Source organism: Cryptomeria japonica, chromosome 2 (genome assembly GCF_030272615.1).
Source record: "Cryptomeria japonica chromosome 2, Sugi_1.0, whole genome shotgun sequence".
In the NCBI taxonomy this organism is placed as follows: Eukaryota; Viridiplantae; Streptophyta; class Pinopsida; order Cupressales; family Cupressaceae; genus Cryptomeria; species Cryptomeria japonica.
Genome location: NC_081406.1, coordinates 599,424,964 through 599,448,187, shown reverse-complemented (window position 1 = coordinate 599,448,187; position 23,224 = coordinate 599,424,964). Strand labels below are relative to the sequence as shown.

At 38.5% G+C, this 23,224-nt stretch overlaps 1 protein-coding gene across 1 annotated transcript in view; it reads left to right on the top strand.

Moving 5' to 3' along the window:
• Window positions 1-22,426, top strand: part of LOC131063013 (annexin D5) — a 54,300-nt gene extending 31,874 nt beyond the window's left edge. The window contains exons 2-6 of the mRNA XM_057996774.2: window positions 11,391-11,536; window positions 11,624-11,842; window positions 12,004-12,219; window positions 12,415-12,504; window positions 21,983-22,426. Coding sequence (XP_057852757.2) covers window positions 11,391-11,536; window positions 11,624-11,842; window positions 12,004-12,219; window positions 12,415-12,504; window positions 21,983-22,189 — 878 coding nt within the window. The 3' untranslated portion in view covers window positions 22,190-22,426. The remainder of the gene's footprint in view (window positions 1-11,390; window positions 11,537-11,623; window positions 11,843-12,003; window positions 12,220-12,414; window positions 12,505-21,982) is intronic.
• The last annotated feature ends 798 nt before the right edge of the window (window positions 22,427-23,224 follow it).

Genomic DNA, 23,224 nt, shown 5'->3' with positions numbered 1-23,224 from the left:
ATGTCACCATAGATTTTCTTAATGATAGAATTGGTGGAGAAATTTACTGGATTTTGTGTACTATATACACATCATTCCCAAAAACCAAAATCTAAAGAGTAATTAGAAATTCCTTGAGCAAATCTTGAAGGTTTTTCTTTCTGATATTTCCCATTCTCTCATGACAAAGCATTGTTTGTTCTAGAGGCAACATAGGTGTTTTGTCTGTTTCAATGCTAAACCTCAAAAACAACAAAGCAATTACATCCACTAGTCACAGTGGTTGCTTCAAGCTTGAATAACGTTCAAGCATGGACTCCTTTTACCAAATCACTATACTACCCGAACCATCTAGCAACTATCTTATAAGCCTGCATATTACAAAAATCCAATTTTGATATGGGTTTGGGTTTGAGATGTCCCTCAATTCATGTAGAATCTGGTTTGAAGTCCCAAGTAAGAAACTCCTATTCAATAAATCTTTGCAGTGAGTTATTTAAATTGCTATAACATTAATAATCATTGTTGGCTCATGTCGATGTCAACTTTTTAGATGAGAGGATATGCATCACAAAACTCATGTGGGTAGAATAACTCATGGGTTTGTGGGCAACTAAAAACATTAGGTCACAGGTTGCAAATCAAGCAGGAATCCTTGTTGAATTGTGGCCAAAAGAGGGACAAAATTATAAGGTCATGTATTTAACGTTTAATATAATCATTATTTTTACAATCCAGTTGCAAAACATTCTTAAAGTTTTTGCAGTCTTAATTAAATGCATTGATATTTATTTAGCTTAATTATATGCTATATTTGTATTGATATTTCTTGAAGTGTGTTATACATGCTACATGGTGTATAAATATTTATAGCTTATACATTCTACATTAAGTTGTTAGTATACTGTCATATTATGAAATTGTATATTATTACAATGTAATGTCCCCACTTTGAAATAGAATTTAATAATAATGATAATTATAATTATTGGATATTTATCAGTAATAATGTTTACCAAATTCATTATAAATCACAGTTAATAATATTAATTAATTAATATCTAATTCATTATTAATATATGTGAAATGAATTATTAATATTAAGAAAGATGAAATGATATTACCATAATTATCATTTAATAATATTAAATTCATTATAAATAATATTCATGCAAAATAATCATTAATAATTTATCAAACCCCCAATAAGATTATAAGCATCGGCTGAAGATGAAAATCGTTTAAGGCAATTAATTAGTCAAACGCTGATGAAAGGGTGCGAATAAATCAACGTATCTTCCAAATCAAACGGTGGCAGCCTTATACCGTCTACCTCCACAGATATGTTATGTGGAGAGATTCGAATGAGTTGGAATAATCATACGGTGGAACCTCTGCGGAAATAATCGTGGGAAAACAGAATACGTAATAACAACAGCAGCAGTCACCATGGACTGGCATATTTAATCTGTATGTATTCTAACGTTTATTCTTGCTGGGTTAATCAGTAACTTGGCATGAGATTATTATAAATAATACAGCTGCAAATATTGTGATTTAGAAATATTGAATACAACGACAGCAGATATAAATTTAAGAATGAATTTACAGTCACCTATGTACCTAACAACAATTACACCGTATATATATTAACGAATGGATGAACATGTATAAAAAAAAATAAATAATAAGATTATGGGAATGAATGTACAGCTAATCAACACACTCATGATAAAGGAATCTGAATGAATTCACCATTTATTAATGAATTAAGACAATATTTAAATTCAAATACATAGATAATTAATTGAGTGACACTCAATACAAGTCTGTCTAGTTGAACGAATGAATTTTCACCGAATACAATCAATATATAATGTATGGAAATAATCTAAACTTACAATAAATGAAGCCAGATTTTTAACAATAACTACATACTGAATTTAACATACAAGTATCAAGTCTTATAGCAAAATTCTGAATTCAATCCAAATCGTCAGCAGAATCCGTATTTCTCCAAATCCCCAAGGGAGATGGATGCTGCTAGGGAGAGGCAGAGTAAATCCAGCCAAGAGATGCCCCAAGGGTAAAAGACTCCTCCTAAATCCGGGTTGCGTACCCTAAGGATGAGAGGACTGAGTAGAGTAATCTGGGACCTGAGAGACTGGTACCTGAGAGAAAACTGGTGTCGAGCGCCCTAGACGAGCAAGAGCCTCTTCTGCGAAAAGGGACGGAATAGTTAGCGATTGGGGTTGGTTCTCTAGAGTTGTTACAAAATAAGATCGAATTTGCTTTAATAAGGAGCATAACATAGATATTATTTTGATAATGAACAGAGCATAAATAGGGGACATTACATACAATCTAGAACATTGTGTCCTTTAATAATAATAAAAACGTAAAGGAAATGCTAGATTTACAAGGAATATCGGATTATAAAGACCCTCAAGATTTAAGGGTAAAAGATTGGAAACAATGGTTAAATTGGTGTTCTGGCTACAAAATAGCACCACAGAAAATGAAAATTGTAAATGGTAACTGATTCGGATGGAGTGAATTTACATCTTTTTTGGGAGACAAACAATATGCATCTTTTCTAAGACGACTCAAAAATAAGATCAAATGTCACAGATATGATCTTTTAGCATATAGTTATTTGGATCATATGAAAGAGGATAATCATGGACCCACAATACAATATGTATTGGAACTAGACTGCACAACTTTCACCAATTTTTAAAGAATGAAAAAATTTCAGTTACTCCAAATATAAGAAGAATTCAGATCACTCCAAAAAATAAAAATGATCCCGATTATTGTATTGCAAATTCCAATTTTGGTTGTTCCTAGATCTTAGAAGAAGAGTAAAGAATGCAAAAAAAACTTGGTGACCTTTATCCTTTGGAAATAGTTAGAAAACATATTGAAGAAATATGGGAGTTTAAAGAGATTGAATTTGCAGAAGACTTTGATGTTGATGCTTATGTGATGGTAAGTCTCAAGAAGAGAGCAAACCAAAGACAAAGCAAACTTGCAGAACTTCGAAGAGTTAAGGAGGAAAGGGAGAAAAGGAAGAGAGAGAAAAAGAAAAGAAAGAATGCGAAAATTGGAATTGGCAATTACTCTTGAAGAAGTTAAAATCTTGAAAAAAGGCATTTAAGATAGATAGAAGAAGAGAAAAAACAAAGAGAGAGGGATCGGGAATTTAAGAAATTTAAGGAAAAAATAGAAGAGCAGAAAGGAGCAATAAAAGCTAAGCAAATTGAAACGAGATGCTAAAAAAAGATTTAGAAACTGGATGCTAAAAAAATTTAGAAGGTGATGAAAAGGGATGGGATGAAGTGAAATTTAAATTGGATTTTGGATTGGACAATAAAAAACAAAATAAGGAATTCAGAAATTCATTAGTGGCAGAAACTCATCTCGTTTCTTAGATAAGAAGAAATTGGGCAACAAGACCACCATATTCCAACTAGCTAATCCATATTTGGAAAATAGGGAGCTTGACTTGGAATTATTGGAGATTATGTTGTATCTGAAAAGTTGCTTCCAGACTAACAAGAAAGATTTTTCATGGATTTTTTGCTGATGAAAGGCTATGATCTGTGCCACTTCTATCGGGATACTTCAATGACCAAATCGTGATATATAAAATTTCAAGTATTTTCCTAAAATGAAAGAAGAAAGAGTTGATGTAAATCTTTTTGATAGATCTGGACAATGCAGAAAAATAAAAACTATTGAGGATGTAAATGAAAAAAATTTCAAGTTCTCTCATGTTTGAAAACATTTTTCTGCTAAGGCTTTGTAGAGAATTTTGAATCATTTGAATTTGGAAAACAATTTAGATGAAAATATAGGATTAAATAGTGAAGAGATACAAAATGACGAAGGTCTCATGGAAAAAGACAAACATCTTATCATAGATACAAGACAAAAGGTAAGGCATTTTCTTTGGCCTTGTTATTGATTAGAAGATCTTATTTGCACTAATAGATATTAGTGGAATACCAATAATGGTACTTGACTTGTTATGTGGAGGGTACGCATGTATCCCAAAATAGATCATTGGGAACATATTCAAAATAGTTTGTATCTTATAAAACATAGATTTGTTTTGATAATAGAGATTCGTCAAGATTTGGGAAATCATACTAAAAGTTTCTTGGGTAGGAAATATTCGCTGGTTTTTGGACAAAATGAAACTATGATTGAGGTAAAGAATACAAATAGACTCTTTTTGTAGCATAACTTCGTCATTTCCTTCTGATCGCTCCACATGCATTGAATTTATAAAATTTATAAGGGACCTGGGAAATTATAAAGAAGCTTCTAAATAAGTTTCCTTTAATAAATAAACTTTGAATTATAGGCAACTCAAAATGTCTTAATATCAAATACTCTCAAATAATTAAAGTGTGGATCAATAAAATCAGATGGTTTGATCCAGCTAATATCGACCAGATTAAACTAGAAGGTGCCTTAATAATTGTCGTACAATATGTCAGCAACTATTTGAGAAAAACACAAAAAAGAATGGAAAAATATCTTACCATACTTAGCAGAATGCTGTGCGGAAGTATATAAATGAATAAAACAATTAACTGATTTGAAATAACCTTATCGTGCACTGCTATGTTCAGTCTAGGAAGCTATACCTGTGAAATATATGTATTCTTAAAGACTATTTAGGAGGATTACTCACATGTCACAAATTGGTTCACTCATTAGTTGGAATCCATATTGCAAGTTTGAATCAAAGGTAACTTATAGGGTCTTAAATCAAATATTTTGAACAATTAAAGTATGGATCAGTAAAATCCGATGTTTTGATCTGGCTAATATTTACCACAAAGTTTTAATACTCGGACTTGCCACGGACTCGGCAAACCAAAAATTTGGACTTGGACTTGGACTCGTGAAAGACTCGGCAAAAAAAAAAACGGTAGTTTTACAAAAAAAACATAAAAAAATTAATGCATTAAGAGAACATAAGAGTCATAATTGAAACATTACACATGTCATATGATCTACAAACACTCAATATTTGAAATTTTTATCATTCATACTCATAGTTTCAACTCTAAAATGTATAATAGCAGCATAAGTTTATAAATGTTTATAAAATTACATATAATGATATGTCCAACTCCAAATGTGAAAAACAACAATGAACAAACTAAAGAGAAGACTACATCTTTCTCTTTTTATTTCTCCTAACATAGCTCAATTTTTCAGGCCTTGAGTTAGAAGTAGTAGCAGTGGGTGTTGTGGTATCTAAATGGTGAGATGATTCTTCTTCAAAATCAAAGTCCTCATCTTCGTCCTCATCTTCATCCCCCATTTCATCCAATCTTGCTCCTTCTGCTTCTTGTGCTGCTCCTCTCTCTATTTCTGCAATTTCTTCTTCGGTAAGAAGGACATCATCACCATCATTTTGTTCATTCACGGTCCAATCACCATATGGATCAATATCATCCAAGTCAATGGCCTCATGTGAAACACCCTCCACCTTTCTAACTCGAAGGCGAAGGTTGTACCGAACGAAGACAAGATCATTGAGCCACTTTTGTGTCAATCTATTTCTCTTCTTTGTGTGAATGTGTAATGTCCCCATTTTAGCAGACTTGGATTTTGTGAGATTAGCCTATTATCCTGACCCTTGTAGGCTAATGTGTTGGATAGAGGGTCTTTTGAGGATTGGTATCATCTCCAGTGTTCAGAGTGCTTCAGTTTGGTCTTCGTTTGGCATCATTCGGACATCATTTGCTCTACTTCCTATTTTTAGTAAGTCTTGGGATGTTAGAGATGGACCCTTGCTATTTTTAGTAAAGGGGGTATGGTCATATGCAGCTTCATCATGTCAGCTCCCAGTTCAGACGGTGTTCAAAAATGTTGAATATTAATGGAGATATTAATGTTTATTTAGTTTAAATAAACATTAATGTTTTGAGCTTATATTATTAAGTTATAATATAATTTTATATTATAACTTAAGTAAGGGTCCAAGTATCATTAAAGGGGACCATTTAATTAATTAATTGTGGCTCTTTTACCAAGGTGAAATATTAAATGACAAAGTGAAAATATTATATCATTAAATGTCATTTAATATCATTAATTGATTTAATGCCTTATTGGAGAAAATCAAACCTTCATGGGAAATATATATAAGGCTTTTGAAAAGAAGAGAAGGGGGATTGATTATGTGATTGGAGTTTTTGATTGAAGTTTCTCTGGAGCATTGAAGTGTAGAATAGCAAGGGTTTCTGTAGGATTCAAGGCTTGTCGGCATTGGAGAGCGTGGCTTCTTCATTGTAACAGCATATAGAGGGTGTGCAATATCATCTGATTATGCTTGTGAGAATTGGCTTCATTCAGAAGTCAATATTGAGCTGATTGGAGGGTTTATTTCAGAGTTTGTTTGCAGATTGAAAGAGGCTACAGTGCGCTACAGTGCCGTGAACAGTGCGCATGAATAGTGCCATGAACAGTGCGATACAGTGCCGTGAACAGTGCGCATGAACAGAGCTGTGAACAGTGCGCTACAGTACCGTGAACAGTGCGCATGAACAGTGATGTGAACAGTGCGCTACATTGCCGTGAACAGTGTGCTACAGTAGTTTGAGTTCTATAGAAGGGGATTTAGAAAGGTTGAACAGCTATATGTATTTGACAAGGGATTTGCATATGAGGAGAATCAAACCAATATATCAAGGCAGCCATTGAAATACTAGGTTTTCTATCTATGGTCATTGTATTAGAAAATCATTACTTCATTGCATCATTTTCTATTATGATTATATCATGAAATACTTGGAGGTTGCATATGTTTAATGGAAATATAATTTGCATATTCCACATTCATGGTAACATTCAACATTGATCAGCCACTTAGCTTTCATGCCAATTGTTTGCTTAAATGCCTAATGGCTGTAGGTATACATTGGGATGTATGACAAGTGTTTGTCTTAATGTCAACTAGCTGTACTAGTTAATTTCAGTCATTACATATGTGTGGAAAGGTCTAAAACAGCTAGTATATCATTTCTATAACAACTTTGCATTGTTAGAAGCTTTCCATAACTTCATTTGCAGCCTACAAACCCAAAGAAGGCAAATAAAGAATTCACTACAGCGGCTTCAAACATTGCATGCCAAGTGTTTGACAATATTCCTTGGGTTTCAAATAAGCGAAACAGGGTCAGATTAGCCAAGGGATATTACAGAATGCTCTTAAATACACTCCAACTTCGTTCACACCCAGAAGCACTGCATGGCTGAGACAAAACACGGATGACTATCTTTTGAAGATTAGGCGTGCCAACACCATAATTCTCCCATCATAAATCTACAAAAAACATTTAGAAATATTAGAATTGAGAAAAAAATGTAACAATCAAGTTTGTAGTTTTTTTCTTGCAGTATTGAACTAAGTTACTAAATTTTTTACCTAGCTGTTGTTTTCCTCCTATCAATTGCTAGTTGTGATGAGAAGAGTCTCCCCTCTGCACTCTTGTAGATCTTGAGCAATGAACATTTCCAAATTCATAAATAGATAGTCAAAGTGTCAAACTCAAATTCAGTAATGAACATTTCCAAATTCATAAATAAAGATAGAGCAATTGCAAATGTCAAATCTCACCTCCAACTCATCAAGAACCTTGTCTCTCAACTCAGGATCAGGTGCCATCTTATCAATGCATGCAATAACACCTGCCATGACCTCCTCATCAGCCCTAAATGAATTAGAGAAGTAGAATTTCGGGTTCAAGAAGTAGGCAAAGGCATGTATCGGTTGGTGGAGTTGGTTTGTCCACCTATGATCAATGATGCGCCAAAGGATTTCACATTTTCTTGTATTTCCACGATAGTAATGTGAAATGGCCTATTTGGCCCTATCCATGGCCTCATAAATGAAACCCATTAGCATGCCTTCTCCATCCACCATATGAAGAATCCTTACCAAAGGTTCTGTCACCTAAAAAAAATGAAAACAAATTTTAAATTAATACAAAATTAACCCCTAAAAAATAAAATCAGCAAATAGACAAGATTGTATAAAGTTTACTTTTGTGTTTGTTACTTACCCCAGTCAATTCCTCTCCACTTTTGCTGAACCCTTCATAAAAAACAATGCTCACAATCTTCTCTGCTTCAGGTCTTTTGGAGTATGCAGACCCCAACCAAGCATCAGACACAAGCATCTGCTAAAGATGAGGAATGGCACTCAGAATGCTTTGCAAAGTGATTAAGTGGCTAGCAAATCGTGTCACTCCAGGTCGCACAAGGTCCTTGCCATTTGTGTGTTTTCTCATCAAAGCAAGCACCCAAGTATGGTTGTAGATGAATTTGATAACACTTCTTGCATCATCAACCACCTTTTTCACCCATCCAATCTTCCCAATGCCCTCTAGCATCAAGTCCAAGCAATGTGCATCACAAAGACTCCATGTAATCGTAGGATGCCTCTCCGTAAACATTCTACCTGCAAATACATATGCAGCTGCGTTGTCCGTGATAATTTGGACAACATTCTCAACTCCAACTTTCTGAACCACCCCATCCAATAGATTACACAAAGTCTCTGCATTTTTTATTTCATTTGAGGCATCAATAGACTTTAGGAATACCATTGCACCATTTGAAGCCACCTAGAAGTTGAGAAGAGTCCTATTCTGTCCATCTATCCATCCATCAGATAAAATGCTGCATCTTTTTCTCTTCCAATACCTTTTCTTATCATCAACCACAACTTGTGTAGTTTTTACAGCTTTCTCTAGCAATGGCCCACTAAAGTCATGACCTGATGGTACCTTAAACCCCTTACCCGCAACTGTTAATGCATTAACCAAACCTTCCCAATACACATTGTTTGCTGCATTGAAAGGTATATTATTGTAAAACCAAAAGTTTGATGCTGCTATCTTCGCTTGTTCATGCTTCTCTCTATTCCATCCTGTACCTTCAAGTGAAGGTTGTGCACCTGGAACATTGCGTGGTACAAAAAAATTAGGGCCTGATATAATAGGAGTGCCACTACTTTCATCCTCATTGTCACCAAAAGATGAAAGTGATTGACGACCACGAGTGTGACCAATGGGACTTGAAGTGGACAATGTGGGATTCATTGCAGCTGCCATGGCTTCTTTTATTTTTTGCCTTTCTTCCTTTTGCATATCATGCTCAACAAGAAGGGTCTTCATCTCTCTAATAATCTCAGGAGTTGATTTGGGGCATATGTCCACACCATATCCAGGTATTTGTGCAAGGTGGCATTTTAATCTATTGATTCCTACGTTACCCCAAGTTTCCGGGACGGGGGGACGAGTTTCTGGGACGACAATTTTTTTTGCCAAATTTGGGGACAGGGGAGGGGGGGACGGCAAAAGGGACGGCTATATAAAATATAGGGAAAATTTAAAATATATAGGAAAATTCTAAATGTTCATATGAAAACATGGATAAAGCATGCATCTATATATTATATTCATATGAAAACATGGATATAGCATGTGTATGATACTATGAAAACATTTTAGAATGCAAGCATTGAACATACAACATTATCAATAGACTCAATACTCAATATGCACTCATAATTCAGAATTTCAATTCATTCACATTGTCAATATGCATATCATAATAGATATTAAAGAAATAACATACAAAATGCCCAAAGGCCACACTGCTGCCATATTGTTTCATTGTCAATTGCGATATGGAAATCAAAATAGTACTAAGTAAATACTAAAAAGCAAAGTATAATATTTATTATTTAATATTTTATTATTTAATTTATTTTCTATTTATAAATTTTAAAATTTATAATATGAATTAATTTAAAATTATAAATATTTGATATGAATTAAAAAATTTAATGTTGCCTTTTAATTTTTGATAGAGGGCCCATGTTAGAAAAATAATAAAATATAGATAGTTGTATTTTGATTTCATAACTATTCAAATTCAATAATAAAAAAATTGATAGTCGTTTTTTAAATTTTTTCAATATAGAGGGCCCATGTTAGAAAAATTCAAAATACGACTTTTTTTTTTTAATATTTTTCCCTAGCTCTAGATGTGGGGGATGTCTAGCCGTCCCCAATACGTCCCAGCTGTCCCCTCGTTTCGGGGACGTCCCCTCAAAATTCTGACAATTTGGGGTCGCGGGGGGGGGGGGACGTCCCCTGGCCGTCCCCAAGTCCCCGAAACGTCCCCAGGACCGGGACGGGGATTTTCAGGTAGGGGACACGTCCCCGGGTTTCGTAGATTGATTCCACTCGTCATCCATTTTGTACATTCGGTGCAAGTGACTTCCCCCTTTTTGCTTCCAGAAATCTCACATTTCCATGCTTTATCTCTATCTTTCTGGCCTTGGGGTTGCCCTTGGAGTTGAACTTGCCATTGCTGATTTAACATGAAAAAAATAAAAAAATCATCAGGGTTTTGTGGAGATGAATCATTTGGAAAAAATAGCACATTCAAAAACAAGAAAAAAATGTAAGGAAATAATTTAGGAAGGGAAATAGAAATTTTTTTGGCAGCATATCCCCTTGTTCTTCAAGATTTTTTGGATTTTCAAAACATGGAAATGAAAAAAAAAGAGAGGACAAATCCTTACCTAGATCTCTTTTACTAATTAAATTTTCTTTACTCTCCTCCTTCAAACCCTACAAACCTGTTTTAACCAAGAAAGAATGCCAAATGAGTGAAAAAAAATTAAAAAAACCCACTTTTTATGCTTGCTAGGCATATTTCTGGGTTGCGCGAGTCCGTGCATTTGACTCGCTAGGACTCGCGCGAGTCGGCTCGTGGCGCCACTGGACTCGCGAGCCGTGGTGAGTCCACGAGTCTTAAAACCATGATTTACCATATTAAATTAAAAGGTACCCTGATGATGATCTTAAAATATATCGGCAAGTATTTGAGAACAACACAGAAAACAATGGACAAATGTTGAACTGTATTTAACAGAACATTGTGAGGAAGGAAATGAATGAATAAAACAATTTAATTGAATTGAAATAATTCTACTGTTCCCAGCTATGTGAATGAGTCCTTGAAAAACATTTGCAATGATTGAGAATCATTGCCAAGTTTGGCTTCATCAATTTAACAATTACTAATGTGAAGATATGACAGGTGTTCTCTCCAGTTCTTTTGTCTACTCTTTGTGTTTTCAAGACTGGCTTTGTGAAGATAGAAAGTCTTAGATTAAATATTGACACGGTGATCGAATATCCTCTGCATGTTTTCACCTTGCTATCCAACTGATGCCCTTGCTGGGCATATCAAATGGAATTCATTATGATGCAGTATGTGATCCAAACTTTGAGAGATTGATAATAGAACTATTCACATGTTAAGATAAGAACTATACTAAAGTAGGATAAATGAATCACATGCAGGCTTGGGTTGCAACACCAAAACAGTGATAGAAATCCTTGGTCACAGAGATGCAAGACAACGGCCGATGATACGGCAGGCATACCAAACTATGTATGCAGATGATTTGATTCGTCGACTAGATTCAGAACTCAGAGGAAATTTAAAGGTAGTTTACATTTTTATGAGCAGCAAACTTCGACTTTTGGAGGTGCATACTTATGATGTCTGACAGAAAGTGTGATCTTTTTTGAAGAGGGCTGTAATTCTTTGGATGTATGATCCTGCGGACCGTGATGCAGTTTTATTGAAAGAGGCATTAGCAGGAGCAGGCACCAAAGATAAAACATTAGTAGAAATTATATGTTCTCGGACTCCATCTCAACTTCAGTTGATAAGACAGGCATATCATGCAAGGTACAGCAGATATGTTGAGAAGGATGTTGAAACAGATACAAGTGGTCATTACCAAAAGGTAAGAGGTCTTCAAATAATTGCATGCTGGCATTATATGCTTGTCATCTCTTCTGTTTGCATCATCCTCTGCTTAATTAAATAAGTTTTACTTTTAATGGAAATTTGAGGTATAGGAAGAGTTTATTTAATAGGCATGCTGATTCCTCTTTTTTTCTTCAGTTGCTCCTTGCATATTTAAGTGCAACTCGCTATGAAGGCCCACAACTAGATATGAGTTTAGCAGAGATGGATGCAAAAACACTCTACAAAGCCGGTGAAGGAAGAATGGGAACTGACGAAGCAACCTTCATTCAGATCTTCAGCACACGAAGCAGTGCACAACTGGCAGCTACTGCTTCTATTTATCATAACCTGTACAAACATGATCTTGAAAAGGTCAATAACTAGGCACAAAATTGTTTAAGTTGGAGATACGGAACATTTTATTTACTATCTATATGGTCTTGAGTGTAGTGGTAAACGAGAAGGGCTCATGTCTATGCATTCTTGTGTTTGACTATAAGTCTTGAATGTTACATTTGATTTCATGAAACATGTGGATGTATCTTTACATGATACATTGATGTGCAGGCTATAAAACGTGAAACATCAGGTGACTTTGAATATGCTCTTCGGGCTATTCTAAAATGCATTCGAAATCCAGCAAAATATTTTGCCAAGGTATGGGACTTTTAGCAAATTAGGATTGAAAGTAATTCCTATACAAGGATTATGTTCTGTGCCAGGAAAAAATAAAAATAAAATATGATTGATAGGATAGAGTTGACATTTACATTGAAAATCATACTTGTATAAAAAATTTATAACCATTCTAGTTGTATTTAGCAAAATCTGGCTATTGTATTATCCTTTGATGTCTGAACCATGCAAGCAAATCATATTTTCTTAAGTAGCTTAAAAGAATGTGGTCACTTTGTTCAGAAAAAATTCTGAAGGGATGGAATTTTTTACTAACATCGACTGGTGCACAAATTTTTGCAGTTTGAAAAATTAGAAATAATTGTCATGCAAGCTAATTTTGAGGAAAACATAAAACTGATTGGTGATTCATTTATTTTTTGCAAGTCCAATAAATTTATGTACATTCTGTATGCGATTTGGTGAATCTAAATTGTGACATGAAAAATTATTCAATGTGCAAAAAATACCTGTAGGTGTCTGATATGCAATAGGCAAATCTTGGTTGAAGTCCTTGTTTAACTTCACAAGTAGCATGCTATTCTCAAATGTCACAAACCACAATTGTCTAGTTTTCAATAACTACTTTCCTTTCGGGGATAGGTGGCAAATGATCTATTAGCCGCCTTCAGTCTCCAAGACACACCATTGTGAGCACATTCATCTTTCTTTGTAAAGAGAAAGGGCATTACCCAAATTTAACCAGGAGAAAGGCATCTTCATTTATTGTATTCCACTCATCTCAGTCACCTCCTTTGTGATGTAGGAGAATCTGGGTCACTTGTCATCCTGCTGTTCAATTTTGGCTTTTTGTTCTAATTTCTGCGTGTCTTCAGATTCATTTTGTCTTTTTGCTTGGAAGTTGCTGTTTACCCTCTCGGGTGAATAACTTAAAGCACACAGATAAAACACGGAATGCAGAATAATAATGCCATAGATATCAGATGCAATATAAGAGATGTTATTCCATTCATAATTGTCTTTCACAAGTTACATTCGGAAGTATATAAAGATACCGAGGGGGTGCGAGCGCCAACCGTCGCACCGCAACTGCCACCCCTCGGTTGCCAACTAACCAACACAATTACAACTTAATTAACTAGTTTTATTTCCGTGTACAATATTGCCGCCAACATCATCCCCCCCAAAAGAAAAGAAGTCGTCTCCGGACGACTTAATACAAAATAGAGATGACATTAAACAAAATTGCTGACGCCAGTTGAGCCCGGAACTTATACACCTGTTGCGTCCTCGCTTGAAAACCCTTTTCTGCTACCATCCTATGCCCAAGTGCGGATTTCACCATTAGTGCTTCCTTTGACATCACAATCCTCTTGTGCCTAAACCAAACCTATCTACAAAACACGCGTTACAGTCTCAGCCTCCACCAACTGCTACTCAAATGATACTGTCTCCCTAGCCAATTTGTCCTCGATAGCTACTCGCGCTGCCCTCTCGGCATCCAACTCCTGGGTACGCTGAGCTAAGTCTCACGCTAGTACTGCCTCCAACCTGGTGGTCAGCTCCTCCCGAGCCCTCTCTGCATCCACCAAGGCAACCTCACGTCCAGCTGAGACATACTCCAAGTTCCTCAAAGCGTACCATTCCTGCCTGGAGGTGGCCACAACCTGCTGGCACAAAGGCTAGGAGACACCTCAAATCCTCCATCACACTCCCCAAAGGCTAAAAAATGAACTGAATAACTCCCCGGTGTCATACAACTGCGCGGACCTGCAATGCCTTCCCTCAAACTCTGGTTGTTCCCAACCTCCAAATCCGTCTCCCTCTACGGCTTATGGCTTCCCCGCCAATGCTTAGTTGCAGGCTTCTTTCTCACAGTACGGACAACCACAACACTTCCCATGACATCTCTAATGCCCTTCGCCCAACTCCAACAAGTGTATTGTAGCTCAAAAATAAACTGGGGTCTGGGGCAGCACCCCCGCCGCCAACACCAATTTACAACCTTCAGAACCACACAAAAGTCCATGGCGCGCATCATTTTTGTGATATTTTATTATGTCAAAACCCTTCTTCTACACTCTAATATTTTCAGTGTCCAGGCTCCAGATGTCATCGAATAATTTTTCAATCTGGTCGTCGTCGTTTTTTTTTTGTCCACTGTAATGTCCCCGATGGCACCCTAGCCATACAACCTCCCCGTACGGTCAACAACAGCATTGACACCTCCAATCGTGTGGCCACCTTCCTGTGCGGTCATCACCCCTCCACTATACGGCTATGTGTTTGTTTGTGCGGGGGCTGCGTGTTTGCGCGGGGCTGCGTTTATGTTTGCGATGGTTTCCACCGCACGGTGGTTCCATCGTCGGTGTTGCCACCGCACGGTGGTTCCACCGTCGGTGGTCCCACCATCGATGTTGCCACCACACGGTGGTGCTACCGTACGGTGGTTCCACCGCCGGTGTTGCCACCGCACGGTGGTGCTACCATACGGTGGTTCCACCGTGGCTTTCTTCTCCTTTTTTTTTTTCAAACCGTACAGTCAACTGCCGTACGGACTCGTACGGCCGTAATTTTTTATTTTTTATTTTGTTTTTTCCAATTTCCTAATTTAGTTGTCTAGAGAGTCTTCGGCTCGGGTCCCCTGTCTTTGGGATCGCCCTTCATCCTTCTTGATTTTCCTCGCCTGAGAGTCTCCCGCTTTGGTCCCGTGTCTCTCGAGTCGCCTGCCCGGCCTCTCAGGTCCCCTTCCATCCTATCGGGTCCCCCTCTGACCTCTTGGTTGTCCTTCCGGCCTCTCGGGTCCCCTGCGCGCTTCGCGTGGTAGGGTTTCAATTTGGATCCGTTGGTGGCAAGTCTATTTTCAATGGCCATCCGAAGACCTGGAACCACAAATTCCATAGGGACCACGGTCTCCTTCCCGTACATAAGAAGAAGAAGAATAATAAAGATTTTGAAAGCTGTGGCCTTCCACATAGGGTTCCAATCGTTGCCGACACAATTGACCTTTGGATTATCTACGTCACCGAGGTTTGGGGCGTCTCCCTTCCAATATTCTATGTATTCTGGCAGGTACACCTCCTCTGTTACTTGCTCTGGTTCCTCTACTTCAAGCCTGTAGCTCTGGAACATTTCATAATCCTCCATCTGCCAATGGAAGAGCCCGTTCAATGACCCCGTCTCATCCTCGGAGCACTCTCCTAGTTTGAGAATCCCTTCGTCGTTGGGCCCCCTGTAGCCTTGTCCTTCGTTCCTCAGGTTGCCTTCTCCTTCACCCTCCGATTCTGAAGATGATGCCAATTCCTCACTAACTAACTGTGTCCCGAGGTCTATGATAAACTTCCTTCCTCCATTCTCCATAGACAGAGTGTTCTTCTTCCAGTTGTGGGTGGCCTTGGCTGCCACCAGCGACCCTCTCCCTAAGATCGCATCATACCCTTTTTTCTTTAGTGGGATTACCACAAAGTCCAGTATGAAGGGTTGCGTCCCGATGGTAACTTGTTGGCCCATCAGTGTCCCGATGGGTTTGATTCCATGCTGATCTGCTCCGAACAGATTGAATGTAGATGGCCACAACGTCGGCTTCCCCAGCTTCCGCCAGGTTTCTTTTGGAAGAACATTCACTCCTGATCCACCATCGACGATGGCATCGGTTAGAATGGTGCCAAGGATACCCATCTCCACAATGGTCGGGTTCCTTCCAGTGTTAACTGCCAGTAGCATGGGATCTATTGCAGACCCCCCAAGAACATCTGTGCGGTGGTTGGTATTGGTTCGTGGTTGGGAGAGATTATTCAGCAACGCCGTTTGTAATTGAGGCATCGTCTGGAGGAGGTCGTGTACCTTCACAGGCACCTGCAGTTTTAATTTTAAAATTTGATTTAGTATAGCATCCTCAGCCTCCGGTTGGCTGGAAGTACTTGCCGTACCCTTCGCCTTCGCCCTTTCTCGTATCTCTGTCTCAATTTCTTCCCGTGCCCTTCACTTCTCCATCTCCGGGTCTGGGCACATTGCGTGTCTGGCTTGGGTGCGGGTTACGGCCAACACTTCCTCTTCTTTGGTTTCCTCGACATTGAGCAAGTTGACGCCGGACTTTGGGCAGGTGGCGTCTTCGTGGTCTCCCGGTCCACACCATTTGCACAAATATTGTGTGGCCTCTCCCTTCGGGTAGTCTCGGGCGGAGTGCCCCCACTGGCTGCACACTCTGCATTGTACCATCGGTCGACCTTTGGAGTCGTATTGGATCCGGCCCCTTGTGTTGTTATTGTTGTTATTGTTGTTTCGTCCTCCCCACCGGTTATCTCGGTAGCCTCCCGAGGTTGCATTGTTGTTCGCTTGTTGGCCCGTACCCGCTGGTGCGGACGTTGTGGCCTGCTTCGTGAACAACACCTGGTTCATTTGCGTATTTTAGGTTTTCATTTTGTATGGGCACTCCTTGGTGGAGTGTCCCATCACTTGGCAAATCTCGCAAAATGCCTTATTCGGGCAAGTACCCTTTGTGTGCCCTGCCTCTTTGCACTCAGTGCACCATATGTCCCCTTCGGTCCGACCGGTGCTTCTCATTGTTTTGAATTCCCTCCTCATTCGCTCCATGTCTTTTTGGAGCGCTTGCATCCGTTTGCCAGCCTTGTTGTCGCTGCTGCTTTCTTGTGACGAGTCATCCTCCTCGGACGAGCTATCCTTCTTCTTCTTTTTCTTCGATGTCTTGGTCTTACTCTCGAGATCCATCGCTCTATTGTATGTGTCTTCGTACGATGTAGGTGGAACGATTTTCATCTTCTTTCGGAGGGAATGCTTTAGTCCCTCCACAAACCATCGCTTTTTCAACCCATTTGCTGGTTGACTCTCCATTTTTCCCAATAGTTCCTTCAGCCGCCGACTATAGGCTCGGACACTCTCGTTCTTGTTCTGCTTCGTTCCATAGATCTTGGTGACTATTTCGTTGTCATCTCTCAGGAGGCGGAACTCTATCCCAAGCTCCTTCTTCAGGTCGGGCCATGTGCCGACTTTGGCCTTATCCATGTCTGAGTACCAGTCTATGGCCACTCCCCTTAAAGTTGTTGGGAACTGTGTTACCCATTTGTTTTGGTTGGTAACACCGTTCGCTGACCATATGGTTTCGCACGTTCGACAATGGTGGACGTGATCTTCTTTCTCGTCGCCATTGAACTTCAGGAGTTTCTGTTTACTCCCCATTGATGGGGGTCGTCTTCCTGGAGGTGGTTGTGGTTGTGTCTGTGCCCCTGCGCCGCTCCCTCCGGTCCCTCCAGTGCCGGTGGTGTGTCCTGCGTGGGTGACTGGAGGTACGGTGTTTTGCTTGCCGAGTGTGGCGCCTATCATACGGTTATCCTCCCCTTCGTTGTCACCCGCGCCCACTCCTGGCTCCCTTTGGTGATCCTCACTTTGTGGTGTAAGGGATAAGTTTCTGAACCGATCCCAGGTCTCTTCGACTAGATCTCTCCTTAACCTTGTTTCCTCCAGAAACTCTTCGTGGCTCCGCACCCTACGGTGTTCTAGCGATGCGTAGAAATTTCCGTCGGCTTCTGCACCCTCCGTGACACCTCCTTGGTTCCCCTCGGGCCACCCTTCGGCAGGTCATCCTTCGGCAAGTTGCCTTAGCCTCTGTCTACGTTCTACTTGTTGCTCCAGAATCAAGGCCCTCTGTGCGGCCTCCCACTCGTCCGTTTCTGCTTTTTTATTTCTATCTTTATTTAATATATTGGGCATAAATCACTTCCGTACATAGCAAGCACACGCCATGTACACAAAAAAAAACTTTTATTATTTTTCCTTTCGGCCACAATTTATCTCAACATTGTGCCGGGATTATTACAGGGTTCCGTTTGCGCGTCGTCGGCCTCTGGGTTAATCTCACCGATGGGTAGGCCCATCGTGTCTTCCGTTCCCGAGTACGTCTAGGCAACGGCGCCAAATGTTTACCCTCTCGGGTGAATAACTTAAAGCACACGGATAAAACACGGAATGCAGAATAATAATGCCATAGATATCAGATGCAATATAATAGATGTTATTCCATTCATAATTGTCTTTCACAAGTTACATTCGGAAGTATATAAAGATACCGAGGGGGTGCGAGCGCCAACCGTCGCACCGCAACTGCCACCCCTCGGTTGCCAACTAACCAACACAATTACAACTTAATTAACTAGTTTTATTTCCGTGTACAATATTGCGGCCAACAGTTGCTGCCTTTGTGAGGTCTGCCTCTTGGATGTAGCCTCTGATCCCTGAGGTCTGTAACATACTCTAATCATTTTAGCTGAAGCTATGCTTGTCTCCTCTCCTGAGTGGCATTCTTTCAAACCTTTTTTTTACTGTTGCTGGGGCCCATGTGACAGGTGTTTATCCTTTTTGCTGGACATTTTTTTAGAAGTGTGGTTGTGGTGTTTATCTCCGAATCTGACAGTGCCTTTTATGCTGGACGTGGGTATTATTGCCTGTGGTTACCTATTGGCTATTGGCAGTTTTCTTTTGTTGGGCTATTTCTGGTGGATTGAGCCTATTATTGGCTGGTAGATGGTCTTTCCTCCAGGCCGGGCAATTCCTAATGTGGTTGTGGGTGTTTACCTGCAAATCTGACAATGCCTTTTATGCTGGACTTGGGTTTTATTGCCTGTGGTTACCTATTGGCTATTGGCAGTTTTCTTTTGCTGAGCTATTTCTGGTGGATTGACCCTATTATTGGCTGATAGATGTTCTCAGTTTTCTCCTCAATGCTATAAATTTTTAACAAGTGATTACGTTCACTGCAGCCCTTTGGCCGGTGTTTTCACTTTTCATTAATCTACCTATTCCTGATCATGGCTGGCAGTGCCGACTTACTTGGTTGATGTCCCCTGTGAAATACAATGAATGTATGAAGAAGATAAGAACAACAGGGATCACAGGAGTTAAAAGCTGAAAATCATTTCTTTTGCTGGCTTTCATAGGACTTCAATGACAAGGCAGAGATGTTGGAATATTTGAGTTAAATTATAATGCCCTTGGTTTGGCTGTGTAGGCAAGTACAATTTGAATTCTAATTCATAATTTCTGGGTAACTGTTATTCCATACTGTATTTGTAATTTGGTTTTCTGTGTGGAGCTACAAGGATTGGTTGCCTTTCATTGTTTCTCTGATCCTTGTTTGCATCAAATGGCATTAGAGGTTGTTAGCTCATTGGATTGCTGAAGTGTCTTGAGGAGTTAGTCTTGGGAAACTTGAAGAATTTTGTAGGTGTGAGGATCCTATGACTTTAGAGAGCTAAAGTGGAAGACATGGCTTATAGAAGTAGAGAGTCAGAGACCTTTATGAATCAGAACAAGATATCAAAGAAATGCTGATATAGCAGAAATATTAAGAACAACAGTGACTAGATTGGAAACAAGGGGCAACACAGAGAAGAGGTGTGCATGTTGAAGACATTGGTTGAGATAAAGAAGAAGCAGTAGGCCAAGAGAGAGGAATGGAAGACTGAATGAATGAATCATTATGGAGAGAGATGTCACACATAGGAAACATATTGTGGACGTATACTCCATGTTACAAGGAGAGCCTGATTCTTGAAGAGCTTGTAGATTGGATTTTAGAAATGGAAAGATATTTTGATTTTGAGTCAATAAAACTTAAAAGGCATGAAAAGGGTATAATTTGCCACTACTAAGTTGCAAAGTTATGCATCCCTATGGGGGTAACAGTGCAGATGGATAGACAGATGAGAGGAAAGAAGAAGATTCGATCATGGGATTGAATGGTTGCAAATCTGAAGGTAAAATTATTAGCAGCAGACTATTTGTTGAATTTATTAAAGTAATTACAAAATATGAAACAGAGAGGTGAATGCCACGGCCTACACTGAGGAGTTCTATAGGCTTGATATTTGAGTTGGTCATGCAGGAGATGATGAGAAAAATATTGCAAGGTACATCAATAGGCTTCAAATGTTAGTCCAAGATGAGTTCAACATGATCTGACCAAGATTAGTAGAAACGCTTTAATAGTATGCCGTAAGGTCAAAAGAGAAATTGTCTAGAAAGCACCAGTGCAATTTAATAGGAAGAGGGAGATCCTTTTGAAGAACAGGACAATTCAGTGATGATAAAAGACAACATCACATGAGATCTTTCCGATATACATTGGTATGCCTCAATCTATGCATCACAATGAGGTCTTTCCAACAAGTATTTGGGACTAGTTGAACCATAGTTTGAAAACTCGTAATTTAACAAAACTCAGAAGACCCAATTTTGACTTGGACTTGATGACTCTGCAAAAAACTCAGCAAATTAAAAAATACACTTAAATTCATTGGCTTGGCAAAGCTCTGCAAAACTTGCTAAGACTTGCCTAAAACTTGACAAACCTCAGCTAGGCAAGTTAATAGGCAGTTTACTCATTTTCGTATTCTGCCCATAGGGATGATTAAAGAACAACAAACTTTAACTTTTAATGACAGCTATACAATGTTGTTTTAGGAGATTCAGCCCTTTATGATGCTGATGTTGCCTTGCCAGTAGATTCAGCCGTTGGCACAAAACTCTAAAAAGTAAAGCTACAGAAATATTGCACATTGGTGCAGGTGACAATGAATTGTAAATAAGAGACTGGCATAATGGCTTATTTGGATAGAAAATTTACATATGAATAAATGCATTGTAATCAAATGGAAAATGTCAAAAAGAAGTCTGGCTACCATCAACAAGTCAGAAATCCACTAAAATTTGAAAGACATTTTGTTATTGTGTTAGATGGGATTAAATCTGGATTTCTTTGCTTGGAACTATCATTGAAAGTATTGTAGATGCAATTGATGGCTTATCATATTAGGCATGCCTTATGAGTCCTTACATTAATCATGGTATCAAAATAAATTACCACAGATTCTTAATTTTAAATATTCTATGCATCTTGTTATTATGCCCAATAGCTTTCAAAATTTCTAAAAGCTTTTTCTCAACCAAAAACATTTCTCTTATATAATTTGCAATCCGATTTAGTTATAGCCATTAGCATCTACTATCTATCCAGGTTCTAAACAATATCTATCCAGGTTCAAAATATTGTTTTTTTATGTATTTTTTGAAAAAGTGAAAATTGTGCACTGTTCTAATGTGTTATACGGCAATTCATGTTGTCTTATATGATTTATTAGTAACCTTGTCTATATGAGCTGCACACTGTTGCAAAATTACATATAACCTTCAAGCCTAACCAAAAGTTGAGAATACTTTGAAATCCTACTTACACACTGAAGCAATATCGTGTCCTCATATAAAACTTTCTTTATAATGTTTTTAACTCTTTAATGGTCTACAATCAATCCCTTTCCCTGCAACCGTCTTGACTCAATGCCTATCATTTGTTAGTTCCTACCCATTTGCTTGCCTCCAAGCATCTGCATATATCATCAACACAGAAAAGATGATGTTTATAATTTAGATGTACTAATGCTTTCAATTTTCCAGGTTCTTTTCACACTCTTTCATAATGTTGTTACAGATTTTATACAAGTCAATGAAGGGCATAGGCACCAACGATGCGGCTCTTATTCGTGTCGTGGTTACACGGGTAGAGATGGACATGGAATACATCAAGGTAGAGTTTTTAAATACTTATGGAAAGACCTTGGAGCGTATGATTTCATCTGATACTTCTGGTGACTATAGGGCTTTCCTTCTTACTCTTGTTAGTGGACAACCTAAGTAAGATTTATTTTTCATTTGTTACAATCATATGTATTTTCTGTAATTTTATACAACTATGATCATTTGTATGGGCAATTAAAAGTTCAATGTGAACTGTCACATTGATGGTGTTGTATTTGAGCACTTCCCTAATAATTCTTGTTGGTGAACAAAATAAATGATGGTATTGTATGGGAAACATATTAAATTGTCTTGAAAAAGATATTATATGTAAATTTGGATTGCTTTTTATGGATTAGTCTCTTGTTTCGTACTGTGAGTCCAAGATGTGATGTGCTGTCTAATGAGCTTGACATACAATTAGCATCATGCATTCAAAATACATTATAAATAGTCTGATTCCCGTTTCAACTATGATACCTATATTGCAATGTAGAGTTTGACGTGCTGTCCTAATTGAATTTGGAGTCTAGAATACTGTATCATGTATACAATAGGGCATAAGTTTGTGTGTTGGGCATGCATTTCACAAATTTATTAGATGCTGTAGAATGAAAATTGATGATGAATACTACTTGCAGAATAATTCAAAAAATACCATGGGCACTAGTCTGATAGCATGTCAATCATTAAGGCTGGTTTCTAAAATATGAATTTAATTCAGTTGAATATTTCAGAATGACGTTGCACATTCAGAAATCTTGAAGGAAGTTACTTCAACAGAAAATGTATATAATCTGCAGAAAGAAAAATTAAACCTTAGGAATGTAGATTGTTAAAAAATATTATAATGGGAAGGAAAACAAATACTACCAAGTGTTGGTGTTGGAAATAAGCCACACCTGGACCAACGATGGACTGGTCCAAGAGGGGCCAGTAGCTCAGTGGTAGAGCACTCCAGCAGCGTATGGAAGGTCCTAGGTTCGAGTCCTAGCTGGTCCATGTCTCAACATGGTATTAGAGCCAGGTTCAGGCTAGGAGCCCCAAGCACACGAGAGGTGTGGCTTAAGGGGGGGTGTTGGTGTTGGAAATAAGCCACACCCAGACCAACGATGGACTGGTCCAAGAGGGGCCAGTAGCTCAGTGGTAGAGCACT